This window comes from Orcinus orca, chromosome 1, assembly GCF_937001465.1.
Source record: "Orcinus orca chromosome 1, mOrcOrc1.1, whole genome shotgun sequence".
NCBI lineage: Eukaryota > Metazoa > Chordata > Mammalia > Artiodactyla > Delphinidae > Orcinus > Orcinus orca.
In genome coordinates this window covers 203,071,358-203,087,667 of record NC_064559.1, presented here as the reverse complement: position 1 = coordinate 203,087,667, position 16,310 = coordinate 203,071,358, and the positions used below count along the sequence as shown (strand labels likewise).

The 16,310-nt window shown below is 47.6% G+C and overlaps 2 protein-coding genes across 7 annotated transcripts in view; one reads left to right on the top strand and one right to left on the bottom strand.

Moving 5' to 3' along the window:
• The window catches only part of LOC117202358 (basic proline-rich protein-like), a 447,146-nt gene that overhangs the window by 346,218 nt on the left and 84,618 nt on the right, over positions 1-16,310 (bottom strand). The window lies entirely within an intron of this gene.
• Positions 1-16,310, top strand: part of VPS13D (vacuolar protein sorting 13 homolog D) — a 245,260-nt gene that overhangs the window by 224,644 nt on the left and 4,306 nt on the right. For all 6 annotated transcript variants that reach the window (XM_033432975.2, XM_049695910.1, XM_049695917.1 and 3 more), the window contains 2 exons: positions 4,238-4,369; positions 15,612-15,852. In XM_033432975.2, coding sequence (XP_033288866.2) covers positions 4,238-4,369; positions 15,612-15,852 — 373 coding nt within the window. The remainder of the gene's footprint in view (positions 1-4,237; positions 4,370-15,611; positions 15,853-16,310) is intronic.

The following is a 16,310-nucleotide window of genomic DNA, read 5'->3' as shown; positions in this document are numbered from 1 at the left end:
GATGCGTTATCCCCAGGATGGTGGTCCCGAGGCCCTGCCCAAGAGGCAGCAGGTCTTGACAGTGAAGGTGATCGTGAGAGAAGGAGCAAGGCAACCAGAGGAAGCCAGAGGATAGTCTGAGGACGGTCCAGCAGTGACAGGCAGGAGCAGCATGGAAGCTGATCTTTCTGCTCTGGTGCCTGTGGGCAGGCTCCACATCTGCGCCACTTTTTTAATGGACTCCATTATGCTGTAGGTTGAAAGGGGAAGGTGGGCATGAGAAGACAAAATGCTATTTTAGGGCTTCCCTGGTGGCACAGTGGTTGAGAGTCCGCCTGCCGATGCAGGGGACACGGGTTCGTGCCCCGGTCCGGGAAGATCCCACATGCCTTGGAGCGGCTGAGCCCGTGAGCCATGGCCGCTGAGCCTGCGTGTCCGGAGCCTGTGCTCCGCAACGGGAGAGGCCACAACAGTGAGAGGCCCGCGTACTGCAAACAAACAAACAAATGCTATTTTATACGCATTCAAGCAGCAAAAATTTAAGGGGCTAGACCAGTACTATCTAATACACAATTTAAATTTGAGTTAATTTAAATGAAAAATTTTAAATTCAGCTCCTTAGTCACACTGGCCACATTTCAAGTGTTAGTAGCTACACATGGCCAGTGGCTGTGTACTGGACAGTGCTGTCCTGGACAGTACCAAGTGTTGGAAGGTATATAGTTTACCAGGCTCTCTGAAGTACATTGTTGGTGTGTGTTTAAACTGGTTCAGCCTCTCTGAAAACAACTTGAGTTATCTTGTTAGGTGAACATTCATGTCCTGTGTGTGTGTCCAGCAAACACCTAGATATATACCCAAAGAAACTCTTGCCTAGGGTCACCAGGAGACAGGTAGAGGAATGTACGTAGCAGCATCGTTTGTAATAGCAAAACCTGGAAATGGTCCGTGAGCCATCAACAGGAAGCTGGGTGAATGATGGTATATTCGCACAGTGGAATAATTATAAGCCGGTACAATTAATGAATTGTAGCTGCACACAAAAGAATGATTGAATCTTAGCAATATGACTTCAAGGAAGAAGTAAGTCCCAAAACATAAAAAGGCAGTGCCATCCTTTCTCAGAAGCCCAAAACAATGAAAACCAGAGACTGTAACAGGACTACTGTACCAGAACATGCTTTGAAATGTGACAAGACTACGTGCAGAAGAAAAGTAAAGGGACGATAAGTACAAGATTCAGGGTAGTGGCTATCTCAGATAGAAGAGGAAGAAGAAAGGAACCGGGAGTGGGAGGGGGCGGCAGAGGGCCACACAGATAAGATTCGAGTTATGGTCAAACAATGGGGTTTTCGTGCTAGGGATAGTGGTTTCAAAGATGTTTATTATATCATTTAAAATAGATAAAAGCCCAGTGATGATCGTGGGCCCTAAACGGAGGGTAATGATGCATCTAGTCCTAAAGTCCAGTTTACAACAAAAATGAATCGAGTCCTTTCCTTCCAAATGCTCATAGGCTCACTGGAACATACGTGAAAGTGACTTAAGAACAGTCACTTAACAGCTGTTTTTCAGATACCAACGTTGTATTACTGAATCCCAGAGTGAACAAATTTAGGATTACCACCACGTACAGCCACACTGGTTTCAAAGGGTCACTTGAATTTTCAGTGCCATCGTCAATATATGAAGAAAACAGTCCCATCACACAGTGGCCTACACTGAAGAATATCACTTTAAACTTTCTGCTGGCTTACGTTTGGGACTAAATTTGTTCACATACAAATGGTTTTAACCCACACACTCCCCAGCCTCTCAACTTGGACCTCAGAATTTAACATTTTAGTTGAGTTTTGGAGAAGAAAGAATAGTTTTTCGGATTCCAACAATAAGGAAGTAGGGGTTTATTATGGGAAGAATTCCTTTAACCCAGCTCTCTGTTTCTAGTGATAGTATGTCTAAATCACCCCTTCCAGAAGTATTCCCTATATTTATAAGACCACGAGAGAGACTTCGTTTCCTCCTACGGCAAAGTTGAGCTCGCTCGCTCTCCTGTATCTGTGTGAACAGTGAGCCTTGAATGCCGCGCTGAGCTCCTCCAAGCAGCAGGATCTGAACACTATATCCAACCTTCCGTTGGTGTGTGGTTGATCACGGATGGAGGACCTTGGAAATGGGAAGATAGTTTGCAGTCAGTTGGGGAGGCAGATAAGCAAGTATTTTATCTAAGTGGGATGTGAAGCAAACGTGTTTTGAGCACATGACCGAATCTGACTTGTTTTTGAAAGGGTCATTCTCGTTCCTGTGAGGAGAATGGACAGGAGTGGAAACAGAAAGAATAAGTTATAAGACTATAGTAACAATCCGTTACAAATCCAGAGATCATTTGTCAGTTATGAGAGAGATGGAGAAATAGCGAGATTTGGGATGCATGTGGAAGTTGAGCCTCTGAACCTCCCAGTAGATCGGGGAGTCAGGACGGAACATTACATTGAAAAATGAGGAGCAGGCTTGTCACATCTTCCTGGGGCCTTTGGGCTTCTGCCACAGTGCCCGAACCCCTTTCAGGAGCTTCAGGGGTGCCTTGGGGAAAAGATACTTTTTTAGCCTGTCCTGGACAGTGTTTGAAATGACAGTCGATGTTTCACTGGGCAAGGAGATAAGAACAGGACTCAGCTACCTGGAAAAGTACACCATGCTCCTTCCCCTGGGTTTCTCTCACTCAGTGTTTTCCAGCATCCTTACACCAGCAGTTGTCAAGCTTCCCTACGAGGGGTGAACTCTGTGAGCGGCTCCCGACACTGCCCTCCGTATTTTCAACCAGTAGTTGGGATCTAAATAGCCAGCAGTGGGCCTCAGTCCTGAAGAAGGAATTGAGACTGTGCACAGCAGGAATATGTGAATATATTAATATCATAGCAATAAAATTGGGTTGTTTACCCATTCCCTTGGTGCAGATGGTCGGAACTTCTTTTTAGTCTCACTTGGAGAACACAATTAGTAGTACTTGGGGCATCCTTATTACTGAACTTTTAAAACATTATCACTGGATGTCTGGTTTTCCAGCCCATATCAAGCATTACCCAGGTCTGGGACTTGAGGCAGCGTGGCCTGATAGACGGAGTGTTGACACGGGCCCAGGAGGGCTTTGCGTCGTCCCAGGTTTGCAGCTAACCCGCTGACTGTTTCTGTCCATATCTTTACCCTGATTCGCCCACCAGGCACTTCTCTGCCCTTGCAAGTAAGTCTTTCCACTGCTGTTAGCACACGATCCTGGAGTGCTGATTCAGTGTGTAAGCCTAGGCCTCGCTTGTAGATATGTCTAGAGAGGGGTGTTTTGCTTCGATGGAATCCAGGAACAAATAATGAAAAGTACACCAAGTACAAGGCCGAGGACAGACCAGGCACACTCTTATCAGTCATCTGAAATATGCACAGCCTTTCCAAAACAAATATGGACTCCTGTTTCTAGGAAAACACCAAAAAGTACTTATCAATTACCCTGTATATGGTTTGTGGAGAAAGACAACATCAGCCTACCCTGAAAGCCACAGCAAAGCAGATTCCTTTGGGCCACGGACAGCTGAGGGCCATGAGTGAGAGCCGCCGCAGAATCCCAGACTGTGGCCTGGGACCAGTCCACGGAGCCTTTCTTCTCCCTCCTGTGATCACTGTGTCCCTCACCCTACACCCAGGCAGCTGAGCTCATCCTAGAAGAAGCTGAGAAGCTTGGTGTGTTCTGACTCATGCCCAAAGCCTCTCACTCTTCTTCCTGACCCTTTACAAGTCCAGAGGTGCCTCTCCTGAAGAGATTTCCTAGAAAAATAGAGTGTGACCAAGTGGAAGTCCAGTAATAATAACAATAACAAGAGCCACTGTTGGTGGATAGCCTACATCCTGTCAAACATGGGCTCGATGGGCATGATTTTGTTTGATCTTCATGGCAGTCCTATGAGGTGGGTGTCATCATCCTGTTTTACAGAGAGAACTGGAATTGAGGGTTGAAGAAGTTAACTGACTTGTCCACGATCACATAGCTAGAAAATGGCAACGGTGAGGTTCTTGTTCAAAACTGGAGTCTTTAACCACTTCCTTCTAGTGCATTCACGGGTGGTACTAAATGTAGTTTAATTCCGGTCACCAGATTTAGAGTATGTCCTGTGTTAAGTGGTGTTCTTATCTCAGACGAGGAAGGAAGGGAAATCATTTTGACGTTTAACACTTAACCTCTTTGCTTCTTGTCCATTTCCCCACCTAGGACCCAAGCACAGAGGGTACGGAAACCACGGTGCTGCGCAGGGCCGCAGGGCCTGCTTCCCCGCTATTCTGAGAGCCAGGCCGAAGGGCAGGAGCAGCTCTTCAAACTAACAGACAACATACAAGACGAATTGTAAGTTGGAGCCATGGGAAACCAGCCCTTTCGGTTCACCAGGTTGTCTTTTCTGGCTTTGACTCTGAGAAGTTTCTGTCCGATCTGAGTATCAGCGTGACTCTTAGGCCTTGGAACTGGTCAACAAGATTCCTTGGCCCAGATGTTTTATAGGTTCAGATATAAAAATGGTTCTCAAACTGAGTTCCATAGCGGGACCTTAACGTTGGCAGTCTCCTTCTAATTAGTTCAGAAAGAGAAGATAAAATGTTCTCAATCTACAGGTGTTTTGCCCTGTGAGACTTTCCTAAACTTCGGTGTTTTGTTGTTTGCTGCAGAATGCTAGTAAAACAAAACAGATAAACCACCAACTGGGAGCTGAAAAGTTTGGAAACGCAACAGTGTTCTCAAGGTTGTTCTGTTATTCTTTGAATGTGGAGCCTTATATACTTAGGATCTTGTTATATTTTCAGTTAGTGAAGCTTTTCCTAGTTGACGTGGTAGAATTCAGTATATCACTATTTTAGGACATTCTGCAGAGACTCTCAGCGTAAAATCCTCTGTAACCTAAATAGGCGTTAGAACCACAGTCCAGAGAAAGCAATTAGTTCTGCCTGATAAGTAGCAAAATACTAGTTTAATTTCTCTTAATGCTTATTTATCTTTCTTAAGATAAAGCAAGCTAGGGAGGGTTCAGAGGACCATGAATGTTTTTTGGTTGGTGGAGGATATCTGAAGTAGAGGTGATCTCTCAGGAGAGCCTTCAGTGTCGTTGTTAGAAATGCTGTTAAACTAACCTCATCTCATAGTTTTGTAGCAGTATTTGAACGGGGATATCAAAGGTCAAGTCCAGAATTCATTTGTTGCTTGCTGCATGGGATGGCGTCTTCCTAGATGTGTTTTTTGTAACTCAAGCTCCTTGCAGTGTTATTGGAAAGTCTCTCAGTGATGGAGGTGTATTACATTATCGTAGTCAGCTCAGCCTGCCATGACAAGACTGAGTGACTTAAGCAACAAAAAATTACTTCTCATAGTCTGAGGCTGGGAATTCCAAGATCAAGCTGCTGGCTGAGTTGGTTCCTGGTGCAGGCTCTCTTTCCGGCTTGCAGATGGCCACCTTCTGGCTGTGTCCTCACATGGCAGAGAAAGGGTGAGCAAGATCTCTGGTGTCTTCTATAGAATCAGGGCCCCACCCTTATGACCTCATTTAACCTTCATTACTTCCTTGCTCCAAATAGGTGGGGACATAATTCTGTCCATAGCACACATCTATCTGCTCTTTTAGTCTAGCCTCAGCTCTGGCCATCACTCCAATAACCAGAATCCCCAGTGTTTCACTCCAGGGAGGGCTTTATATTCCTGCCTGCCTTCGGTGAGGATTTGGTGTCATGGCTGCCCTATATACCACTTTGCTAATGTAACTTTTGGCCTTTGGATCAGAGGCTCAGAGAGTCATTCCCCAGGTGTAGCGGGACATGGTGCAGAGTCTACTAGAATGGCAGCTCCATGAGGGCCGCAGTTTTTGTCTGTTCCATTCATTGAAGAATCCTCAGTACATGGAACAGTGCCTGGCACATACTAGGCACTCAACAAATATTTGTTGAATGAATGATAGTTGGAAAGTTGTTGTACGTCGCGCTTTTAATTTTCTTTCCCACTCACCCTTATTCAAGTGAAACCTTGTGTAATTCATTTTCAAGTCAAACCTTGGTCCTCGTGAAATTCATTTTCAATAGGATGACATATGCCAAGAACACAGGGAGAAATTGTGTACTACAGCTAACATAGGCTTGCTCCCAGTGAGATACATGCATTGAAAACAGAGCCATGGAAAGCTGAAAACCAAAATCAAAATGAAGTCAGTAAAAGAGATTTCATGAAACTCTTAAAATTCATAAGAACTAGGAAAAGATGTTGGCGTGAATGACTTTTGACTCTTAAGATGAAAACCATGTGTCTCTACCCAAGTTTGTGGGTTAAATCTTGCCAGTGAATGTTGAAGAAGCCACATGACCGTAGCCTTCCTCAGTGTACAGGGAAGAAGTCATCGGGGACCTGGCAAATGTTCCTCTGAAGTATCCTCGGTTGTCAGGCTGGGTCTTCACGGTGACGTGAATGTTGGAGGCATCCCTCTGCAAGAAAGGCGTTTTCAGGAGAAGCACAGGAGTGCCATAGTATACCTGACTTTTATCCTGGAATCGTAATTAAAAACATGTTTAAAGACCCAATTATTTGCATATTTTCCTTCAGAGTTAACCCCTTAAAAGGCTCTTTAATACCTTGCCCTACTGTTCTAACTAAATGTTTCCACATTTTTTTCCAGTTAGACTCACTGTTTCACTTCTGGAAAATATTGTGGAATTACTTCCTGATGTAGTGAAAACCCCGCAAAGTCCACAGTGCCATGGTTACTTCAACTTTGTTCTCCCAGATCAAGTTCCACTTAATTTTTTATTTTATTTAATTAATTAGTATTAAAAAGATAGTTGCTGACATATGATTTAAGGTCTGGCCAACTGAAAAGGCTTCAGTTTCGAATGAATCAAATATTCCTCTGATATGTTACAAAATTGCCATTACTTTCCATTTTTCTTAAGTTTGGTTCTGAAATCGGATCCTGGGTTAAGATGCTGTTAAAGTGAAATTTGTTCTATTTATTAAATTAATTTTTCTCTGTAACTAGTGTCTAGTCTGTAGCCAGAAACCTCATTCTCATTAAAAAAAAAAAAAAAAAGAAAGTACCTATTTTATTTCCAATACACCATCACAGACCAAGTTACATACTAGCAATGTAAGCACTAGGGTGGCTCTTTACCTTTTCCAAAAAGGTGCTTACAAGCAATGCACATGACCTAAGTAGCTGCCCAAACATACTGTTTTCTGGAGTTTATTTGACAATCAGATTATATTTTTAAAATGTAGTTTTAGGAAATAGTATTTGTGAGATTTTTTTATTAGATATTATTTTATGCTTTAAAAAAGAAGCTTTCAGTTCTCTATCCCAATTTTAATATTTCGATAGATATATTTAAATATAATTGACTTCCTTTGTAATCCTAAGCATTTTAGTTTATGCATTTAAAATTAGCATTCTTAGAAGGGGATTATGGGCCTCCCCAGAATGCCGACGTGGGGGTCCATGATCCCTGAATATTAAGAGCTCCTGTTCTGATTGGAAATTAGGAGCCTTTCTAAATGTCTGACATTTTAAATTATTATTATTCATTATTTTTTAGTATTGTGACTGTGCTAACAAAAAGAGTCCTTATCCTTTAGAGAAATATGCTGGTATATTTACAGATGAAAGGAAAAGGAATGAACAGCAGCAGCTAAGAACCCTTCAGGGGCAGCAGGACCTGGGAAGTGGTTCCTGTGCAAGACTTTGAAGGTGGTGCTTGCCTTCTGGGGACACTTGAAAGTCACCCGTAGGAGGCCACTTGAGTCTAGTCAGTGTCTTGGAGGCTGTCACTGGATCCCTGGGTCACTTGATCTCAGCCGAGCCGGGCAGCTCCCTGGTCCGTTTGGGTTGTGTGCTCATTTCCATCTGTTTGAGTGTGTTCCTCCTCTTCTTTTTTCTCCTTTTTCTTTATTGGGATCTTTTTTTAATACAAAAAAAAGTATAAAAAGTAAGCCAAAATAGCTTATAAACCCACCAGCCAGGTTAGTCTTTTCTCTTTTTGATGAAATAAACTCATGTACATAATTAGCAAATTCAAAGAGTACAGAAAGAAAGAAAATCAAGAGTAAAATTCTCCTTTCTTGGGCTTCCCTGGTGGCGCAGTGGTTGAGAGTCCGCTTGCTGATGCAGGGGACACGTGTTCATGCCCCGGTCCGGGAAGATCCCACATGCCACGGAGCGGCTGGGCCCGTGAGCCATGGCCGCTGAGCCTGTGAGCCATGGCCGCTGAGCCTGTGCTCCACAACGGGAGAGGCCACAACAGTGAGAGGCCTGCGTACCGCAAAAAAAAAAAAAAAATTCTCCTTTCTTGCCCCCTTTGTAAACATACTGTTTATATATATTTTGTATCCTGTCTATCCTTCTTGAGAAATTGCAGATAGAGATAGAAATCAGAATTTTTTATTTTGAGCACACATTATAGTGTTGATTCTCATAGCATATAATTGTAAATAAAAACCTTATAGTAATATATGCAGTCTCAAAACAAAAACAAAAGATCAGACCTTTTGAGAAGTGGGATAGAATTCATTGGCTTCCGTTTTCTAGACCAGGAAATAATCTACCAATAACCTTTGGCACTTAGAAAATTGGATATTCTTTGATATGCCACTAAATTAAAACTTTCATTTGGTGGATTATCCAGCTACTCTGATAAAAGTTAATGGCTTGTCTTTGCTGTACACCTGAAACTAACACAACATTGTAAATCGACTATACTTCAATAGAAAGAAAGGAACGGAGGGAGGGAGGGAGGAAGGAAGGGAAAGTTAGTGGCTTGCTAATAACAAGTTAAATCAAGACTTCTGAGAGAATTCTTTATCTTTACCACTGGGTAAAATGCATGCAACATCCAAAGTTGTGCACTGGCAAATTCCATTGGACCCTACAACGTAAATGCATTGTTATTTTCTGAGACTACATAACACATGAATTTATTGAATCCTACTATGTCCCAGGACAAGTTCACAGTCTAGCAGGGGAAGCAGACAGTATTACCAACTATTTATAAACATGTGACTGCTTTTTTTTTTTTTTTTTTTTTTTTTGCGGTACGCGGGCCTCTCACTGTTGTGGCCTCTCCCGTTGCGGAGCACAGGCTCCGGACGCGCAGGCTCAACGGCCGTGGCTCACGGGCCCAGCCGCTCCACAGCATGTGGGATCTTCCCAGACCGGGGCACGAACCCGCGTCCCCTGCATCGGCAGGCGGAGTCTCAACTACTGCGCCACCAGGGAAGCCCTGTGATTGCTTTTAAAATAGAAGTATGGGCCATGTGTTATGGGACCACAAGGGCAAGTTATTAATTTGTGCCTAGAAAGCCAGGGAAGGCTGTTGGCAGTTGATCTGGTCCTGCAGCACAAGGAGAAATGGGCCGAGAAGAGAGAAAGGCATGTACGCAGAGAAGAGTGCTGGGCAAAGGCTCAGAGACAGGAGAGTTAGCGGCATTTCTGGGGGGACTCCAGTTAGCTGGGTGTGGTGGCAGCATATGTGTGGGAGGGAAGGAGCAGAGGTTGGAAAGCTGGAAAGGTGGGTTACAAGGCCAGATTCTGAGAGCTTTTTTTTTTAAAAAACCCCCCCCTTCCCCCCTTGGTGTCCATACAGATTCTGAGAGCCGTAACGGCTTCCTGTAGGCAGTGATGAGATTTTGAAGAGGATCTCACTCAAAATGACGTTAAAAATGTAACCTTGACAGCAACAGAGAAAGGGATCAGAGTTGGAGAGACTGGGGGCAGGAAAGCACTTAGGAGGCCCTGGGAGTGATCCAGGTGAGCACAGGCTGGCAGAGAAGAAGGGGAGAGGGGACAGGGAGGCAGGCGTCGGTACAGTCAGTAGACTGACCAGGTTTAGAAGCTGAGCGAGGGGTGGGGCTGAGAGGGACTCGAGGGCTGCTTGCCTGGTCGGTTGGATGGAGATGCCATCAACTGCGAGGGGCGGTGCTGGAGGAGGAGAGGATTCGAGAGGCTGTGCTGAGTGTGAGGACCCGTGGGACATGTGTGCCGAGACGCTCTGCAAGACCCCAGGCTCAGACACAGGTGTGGGGTCACACCTGGACTTGGGGAGAGACACGTGTGGGGCAGGAGCCTGTTCTGGGAGCACTCCTGGAGTAAGACAGCTCTGAACTCTTCTGATTTTGAAATGCCTACAAAGTGAGGAAAATAAACATATATAAATAGAGTTAATAAAGCCAAAAAAAAAAGAGTGGGAGAAAAAGAAAGAAATCAATTGAAAAGGGTAATTGAAACATTTGGCAGATTTCTCTCTCCCTATGGAGCAATAATTGGTCCTGAGCCTGTTTCCTTGTGGTCTCTTAGAGGGTCACTCATTTTTCCAACCTGCTGAAGCAAGGATCTGTAGTAGACTTCCAAGGGGACCTTCCCCACAGGATTAGGATAACTTAGCATCTGTCCTCAACAAAAGAAATAACAATAGCCACCATTAGTTGGGCATGTAGGTCAGTTCTAAGCATCACAGTGGCCCTAAGAGGAGATATGATGACCCTCGCTCTACACGTGACGGCAAGAAACTCTGAGCCAAGCCATGTGGCTGGTGACAGAGCCAGTTGGCACCTAAGATTGGCTGGTTCCAATGGCACATCAGCCGTGGGGCTTGGAGACAACATTTCTACCTGCCACAGAGCGAGAGGGTTGAAGCTATTGTTGGTCATGTCACTGGTGTTGATGAGAATGCCCTGTGGTATCATGGTCTGAGATATTGTCGTAGTGGGTGCTACTTCTGCGGCATTGAACCTTGCTGGGTTCACCCACTGTTAGAACCTGTCATCTTGGAGAATGGTGTAAGCCACGTGCCACAGCTTTCCTTTCTCTCAGAAGAAACTTTCTGAAGTTGATCCCAAGGTCAGAATGTCCTCTTTCTCTCCTTAAAGGAGAGTTATAAGTGAAACTTCTAACCAATGTCTAAAAATCCTGTTTTTTGTTTTGTGGCTCGTGGGCTCCAGAGCACAGGCTCACCAGTTGTGGCTCACAGGCTTAGTTGCTCCGCGACATGTGGGACCTTCCCGGACCAGGGCTCGAACCCGTGTCCCCTGCATTGGCAGGCGGATTGTCAGCCACTGCACCACCAGGGGAGTCCCCGCCTGTTTTTTTTATAGAATCATTCGCGGTGTCGCGGTGTCTACAGCGCACTGGGCAGCTTCTCTGGTTCTTCATATTTGAAGGGTACAGCTTATCCAGAGGCTGTGTGTCTCTGGCCACATTTTTTCATTCTTCCTCCGAATTAATAATAGGTCAGAGGGTAGAAGGACACACTCAGGATCAACCTGAGACCACATGGCTTTCCTCCCCATGTCATCCCACGAGGGTTTGCAATGGTCACTCATTCATGAGCCAAGAGCAGCCCTGCGTGAAGCGAGGCGGGTACGGGGGATGAAGAGTGGAGAGCCCCGTGTCTAGACTCAGCTCGTGTGAGGCCATAGCCGCTGCCACTCTGGACGAAACCCTGAGCCTCTCAAGTGACGCAAATGAAAGTCTGTGGAGCACAGGCCTTTGCAGGGGACAGCCAGGCAGGGTGGGGGACACCGGGCTTTGACGACAAAGGGACAGAGGCGGGGGCAGATGGGCAGAGAAGTGCTGAGTGCACTCATTGGTTCGACTTCTCTTGTCCCCCTGGGTTTTGGTTCCTCTCTCTCAGTGACAGGTTTGGGGTTGGTCTCCATTACAGGAGGGGACCCATAATCTGGAGCTCAGTTTTAATTATTCTTTGTTGTGGTTTCCAGATTTTGTTTTTAAAAAATGTATGCTATAATGATGAAACCCAAAGCCTTGGTCACTGGTTGTGGGAGTTCCAGGGGCGCATCGGGGGAAAATGGAGAGAGAGACGCTGTTGGCTAAGTCAGTGTCTGGGTTTTTGCTGAGACCGTGGTCTGGGACCCTGGCACTCCAGCTGAGGCCCCGCTGTCTCCCTTTTCCCTCCTTTCACTTAGACCCTTGGCTGCTTTTGATTTGAAAAGACTAGAACATTTCATGTAAATGTCCAAAAATTACTGTCTGTATTAGCTTCAGGGTACGAATAGGGCCCCTGGGCTCACGGAGTAGAGGTCTGTGCACATTTACAAACTGCTCCTCGCCCCTCACATTTCTGTAATGGACATGAATTCCTTTTATTTATTTACTTATTTATTTACTTATTTATTTATTATTTTTGGCTGTGTTGGGTCTTTGTTGCTGTGCGTGGGCTTTCTCTAGTTGCGGTGAGCAGGAGCTACTCTTCATTGTGGTGCACGGGCCTCTCACCGTGGTGGGCTCTCTCGTTGCGGAGCTTGGGCTCTAGGCGTGAGGGCTTCAGTAGTTGTGGCACGTGGGCTACAGTAGTTGTGGCTCGCGGGCTCTAGAACGCAGGCTCAGTAGTTGTGGCACACGGGCTTCAGTAGTTGTGGCACGTGGGCTTCAGTAGTTGTGGCTCACGGGCTCTAGAGCTCAGGCTCAGTAGTTGTGGCACACGGGCTTCAGTAGTTGTGGCTTACGGGCTCTAGAGCGCAGGCTCAGTAGTTGTGGCACACGGGCTTCAGTAGTTGTGGCTCACGGGCTCTAGAGCGCAGGCTCAGTAGTTGTGAGGCACGGGCTTCAGTAGTTGTGGCTCACGGGCTCTAGAGCGCAGGCTCAGTAGTTGTGGCACGTGGGCTTCAGTAGTTGTGGCACGTGGGCTTCAGTAGTTGTGGCTCACGGGCTCTAGAGCACAGGCTCAGTAGTTGTGGTGCACGGGCTTAGTTGCTCCGTGGCATGTGGGACCTTCCTGGACCAGGGCTCGAATCCGTGGCCCCTGCATTGGCAGGCGGATTCTTAACCACTGCGCCACCAGGGAGGCCCGGCCATGAATTTTTTGCCCATGGATTTACTGACTTTGTGACGACAGGTGGTATGATCTCTATCAGATGAAGAACCTGAGCCGCAGAGACAGCAGCTGGCCCAGCCTGGTGGGTCTCCCTGCCCTTCCCTCCCGGCCTGCACGGTCACCACTGTGTGGAGCAGCTTTCACTAGAGCATCCCAGCTCAGAGCCACCCTTCCTCCTTCCTTCCACCCAGAACAGAAGTTGTTCTGGCCTGATGGAGGACTTTGCACTGTCTGTGGCCTCTCGGAAGGGAGTCTGTTTTAAAGAAGTCCAGTTTGGAAAGGGCACTAATAGTGTCAGCCAGTCGGCCCGGGTGTAAGAGCAGCTGCCCAGATGGAAAGGCCTTGGCCCTCTTAGAGGCTGTGCATAAATGTCAGACAGCGGGTACTAAACAGGGTGAGAGTGGAGGCACGGGTGATGGGATAGAAGTACCCCATCTTGTGCTGGACCAGAGGAAAGGTAACAATCCCTGTTGGATTTTCAATGCATGTGCTGCTCTCACCCTAATTGCGGTGGCCAACTTCGGGGATCTCCTTTGAGAGCCCATTACAGCCTCAGTCACCATGTGCCCGGCCCACCTGTGCTTAGAAGTCCTAGGCCGTTTTCAGTTTTTAAGCTAGTTTCCCAGCAAGTTCTAGCTGGTCCTGTGATCCTTCCTCTCTTTGTCAGGAAGCTTTTGTCATCTCTCTCTGTCTCTCTGTCTCTTTCTGTCACCTTTTCTTCCCCTGGACCAGCTATTTTAGATTTCAGTTGGTTTCTTTAAATGATACTGCTGCCCTCTGGATACTGTCAGAGCCCGGGACGTGGGAAATTCCGTGCTAAGTGGCCTGAACACCAAAAGCTGCTGGGTATTTCTAATTTTGGCATTGAGACTTTACAAGTCTACATTCTTGGCATTGCCAACCAGTTAGAATAGAACAATAAACCCCAATTTTTGTCATGTGAGGCTGTAATTAAAATGGCAGCTGGAACCAGGCATATTTTCACTGAGTCCTGAGGGGGTGGCCGACTCAGTGGTGGGTGCCCAGGGAGACACGGGGGGCATAGGGTGTGGACCCCTCTTACATCAGCTTAGTCAGAGAGTCAAATACCTGTCTGGGAAACAAAATGAGAACAGGTAGTTGCTTGGCAGTGCTCTTGACAGTAAGCGACGAAGCCTTCAGAAGTGGGCGCAGGGTGGGCGTGTTTCTCGGGAAGCTTCAGAGAGAACTCGTGAACCCTTGGGCTGAGAGACAAGGCGTGTTCAGAATGGGGGGCTCTCTAAGCCCAGAGGTGAGCAGGGACCTGGCGCCAGCTTGGGACTGAGAGAGGACCGGCCTGTCCAGCAGCAGGCAGGCCTGCTCCATCCCAGCAGAGTTTGGCGACTGCTGACCGTGGAACAAAGCCATCCTGGGACCGGGTCCCTGAGCCGTTCCAGGGGAGCCGCGGCTCCAGGCAACTGCGGTGTGGCAATTCCTCTCAGGACATCAAGTCCCAGGGGGCCGGGGCTTGACAGCCAGCCTGTCGTCGGCTCTTAGTATTCTTGCCGTCACCCGCTCCCCTGCGCTGTCCCCCGACGTGGCCGCCCCATTGTGGAAGGCTGTCACAAGATGCGACGGAGGCAGCCAGGCCTGGGAGAGCTGTCACGGCGGTTTCCAAGGGTCACTGCTCTTCATTCAGTAGCCGATCTGAGAGCTTTGACGTGCATAAATTTCCACTTTAAATCTGGGGCTCCAGGGAAGAAGAGATTTTTTTTTTTTTTTTCGGTACGCGAGCCTCTCGCTGTTGTGGCCTTTCCCGTTGCAGAGCACAGGCTCCGGACGCACAGGCTCAGTGGCCGTGGCTCACGGGCCCAGCCGCTCCACGGCATGTGGGATCTTCCCGGACCGGGGCACAAACCCGTGTCCCCTGCATCGGCAGGTGGACTCTCAACCACTGAGCCACCAGGGAAGCCCGAAGAGATTTTTTTCTGAGTGGCCCTGAAGCCCCTAGAAGGGATGACTGACAGTTTATGGAAATCAAGATTACAGCTTTACCTAAAAAAGCACTCTGTAACAGTTGAGTTCTGAGAACGCAGTGGTGGTCTCTAACAGTTGAGTTCTGAGAACGCGGTGGTGGTCTCACCAGTGAGTCCCCTGTCCCTGGAGGTGCTGAGCTGAGACCAGGTGACCTCTTACTAGAACTGTGACAAAAAGGAAGTGGACATAGGTGCGCACCTGGAGAGGGCGTGCCATCCTCTCGCGGCGCCTAGGTTGGTGACCCATCCGCTTCCGCTTTCCCCGCGTCCGTCACCACCCCTGCCCACGACTTCCAGCCCTGTGGCTGCCCCTCCCCCACCCCATCTTCCCTGTGAACCTTCTCAGCTGCTGCTTCAGTCAGCATTTCAAAGCACTGTATTTCCTTCTTCTGCCCAACAAAGCACTGCTACAGTTTTCTCTAAGCCTTAGGCTATAAAAAGGCCATAAAATTGTTTCTCCTATTGATACACTTGGTCATGTTATCGAGCCGCGCTGTGTAAGGGCTCTGTGCTTTACACATTGGCCTCACAGCAGCCCTGAGAGGCCAGTGTCACTTTTTTTATTCCTGATTTACACACAAGAAGATGGAGGCTCAGAGTGGGTGAGCCACCTGCCCAAGGTGTAGTGAGGGAGGGAGCCTGGCTTCAAGGTCGGAGCCTCGGGCCCCCCTCCTACAGCCTCAGCCTGGAGGAGCAGCTGGCGAAGCTCTGCGTGCCCTTCTCACTCCGCCTCTTTCTCTGCAGCTTCATAGCCGTGGAGAACATCGACAGCTACTGTGTGCTCATCTCCTCCAAGGCCGTCTACTTCCTGAAAAGCGGAGACTACCTAGACCGGGAGGCCATTTTCCTGGAAGTCAAGTACGACGATCTCTACCACTGCCTCGTCTCCAAAGACCACGGGAAGGTGTATGTGCAGGTGACCAAGAAGGCCGTGAACACGAGCAGTGGGGTGTCCATCCCCGGCCCTTCCCACCAGAAGCCTATGGTGAGTGCACCCCTGCCCTATCTCCTCAGCCGGCCGCCGCCCTGCTGATGTGTTTGCCACGTGTGAGGCTTGGGCTGGGCTGTTGTGAGTCCCCAGGGGTCCTGCTTCTTAGTCCCACAGGCAGAAGGCGCTCAGTGTGTGTGGGGTGGGACGATGCCGCTCTCCCAGCTCCACCGGAGGGCGGGTTGCTTGTGCCGCAGTTTCCCACCCATACAGTATGGGCAGGATTACCGCCTCTAATCAGCCGTGAGGACCAGCTGACGTGATGCATGGGGGTGTTTTATTCCTAAAACGGGACTCTTCGGCGCATTGAATCTAAGAAGGCGTTAGAGCACACATTGGCTTCTTCATTGCTTCACCTCTAGAATAATTGGAAATTAACTTTTTTTCCTGCACAAGGAAGCAATATCTAGCATAGGCCCCTATCCACTGTAAAAGCTCAATGAATATCTGTAAAT